Source organism: Octopus bimaculoides, chromosome 30 (genome assembly GCF_001194135.2).
Source record: "Octopus bimaculoides isolate UCB-OBI-ISO-001 chromosome 30, ASM119413v2, whole genome shotgun sequence".
Lineage (NCBI taxonomy): Eukaryota > Metazoa > Mollusca > Cephalopoda > Octopoda > Octopodidae > Octopus > Octopus bimaculoides.
Window position 1 is genome coordinate 5,420,116 of NC_069010.1, and position 878 is coordinate 5,420,993.

The 878-nt window shown below is 42.7% G+C and overlaps 1 protein-coding gene across 1 annotated transcript in view; it reads left to right on the top strand.

Annotated features, from left to right (window-relative positions):
* The window catches only part of LOC106882640 (uncharacterized), a 3,421-nt gene extending 2,654 nt beyond the window's left edge, over nt 1–767 (top strand). The window contains exon 4 of the mRNA XM_014933380.2: nt 610–767. Coding sequence (XP_014788866.1) covers nt 610–740 — 131 coding nt within the window. The 3' untranslated portion in view covers nt 741–767. The remainder of the gene's footprint in view (nt 1–609) is intronic.
* The last annotated feature ends 111 nt before the right edge of the window (nt 768–878 follow it).

Genomic DNA, 878 nt, shown 5'->3' on the forward strand with positions numbered 1-878 from the left:
ATATTCAGCGTGACACAGAATGTGACAAGGCTGACCCTTTGAATTACAGGCACAAAACAGAAACAGGAAGTAAGAGTGAGAGAAAGTTGTGGTGGAAGAGTACAGCAGGGTTCACCACCATCCCCTACCGGAGCCTCGTGGAGCTTTTAGGTGTTTTCACTCAATAAACACTCACAACGCCCGGTCTGGGAATTGAAACCGCGAGTCCGCTGCCCTAACCACTGGGCCTAACAAATACAATAGTTATTGTTATTCACCTGAATGTTTTTGTGGTTCTGTCCATTAGCTTTTCTGCAATGAACGAATATGGGAGATTTGGCTGCTATTTCTAACAGGACTAGCTACCCTGTACAGGTCTCCTTCATTGCTTCATGCATAGATATATATAACCCTTTAGCCATATCCAGCCCAAATATTCTACCTATTTCACGTTCGAACTGGCCAGATCTGCTCTGAGGATTCTACCCCTAAATCCCTCCATGGAATAACAGGGTGGGTTAAAATGTGTGGATGGGTGGATGAAAAGATGTCAGATCTTTGAAGCCATTCCAAAGCCATTATTGACAGACCTTTACATATCCGAAATGTTTTCTCGTTTGTGTTCTTCAGACAATAAACCAGAAGTAGTTTCCATGGCAATTGGTCACCAGTGCCTGACCCCCAGCCACCTGAGTACCGATGGTCGATGTCTAATTGACAGCGATGCAGCAGTGCTGGCGTGCAGAGCCTTTCGCAGGTAAAGGGTTTGTCCCTTCCTTTCTGTCTCTCTCTCTCTCTTTAAATTATCTTCTAGCTTTATCTATATTCATTCACCATACACATTTATGCATGTACCCAAAACCATACATATATGTGTATATATATATATATATATATAT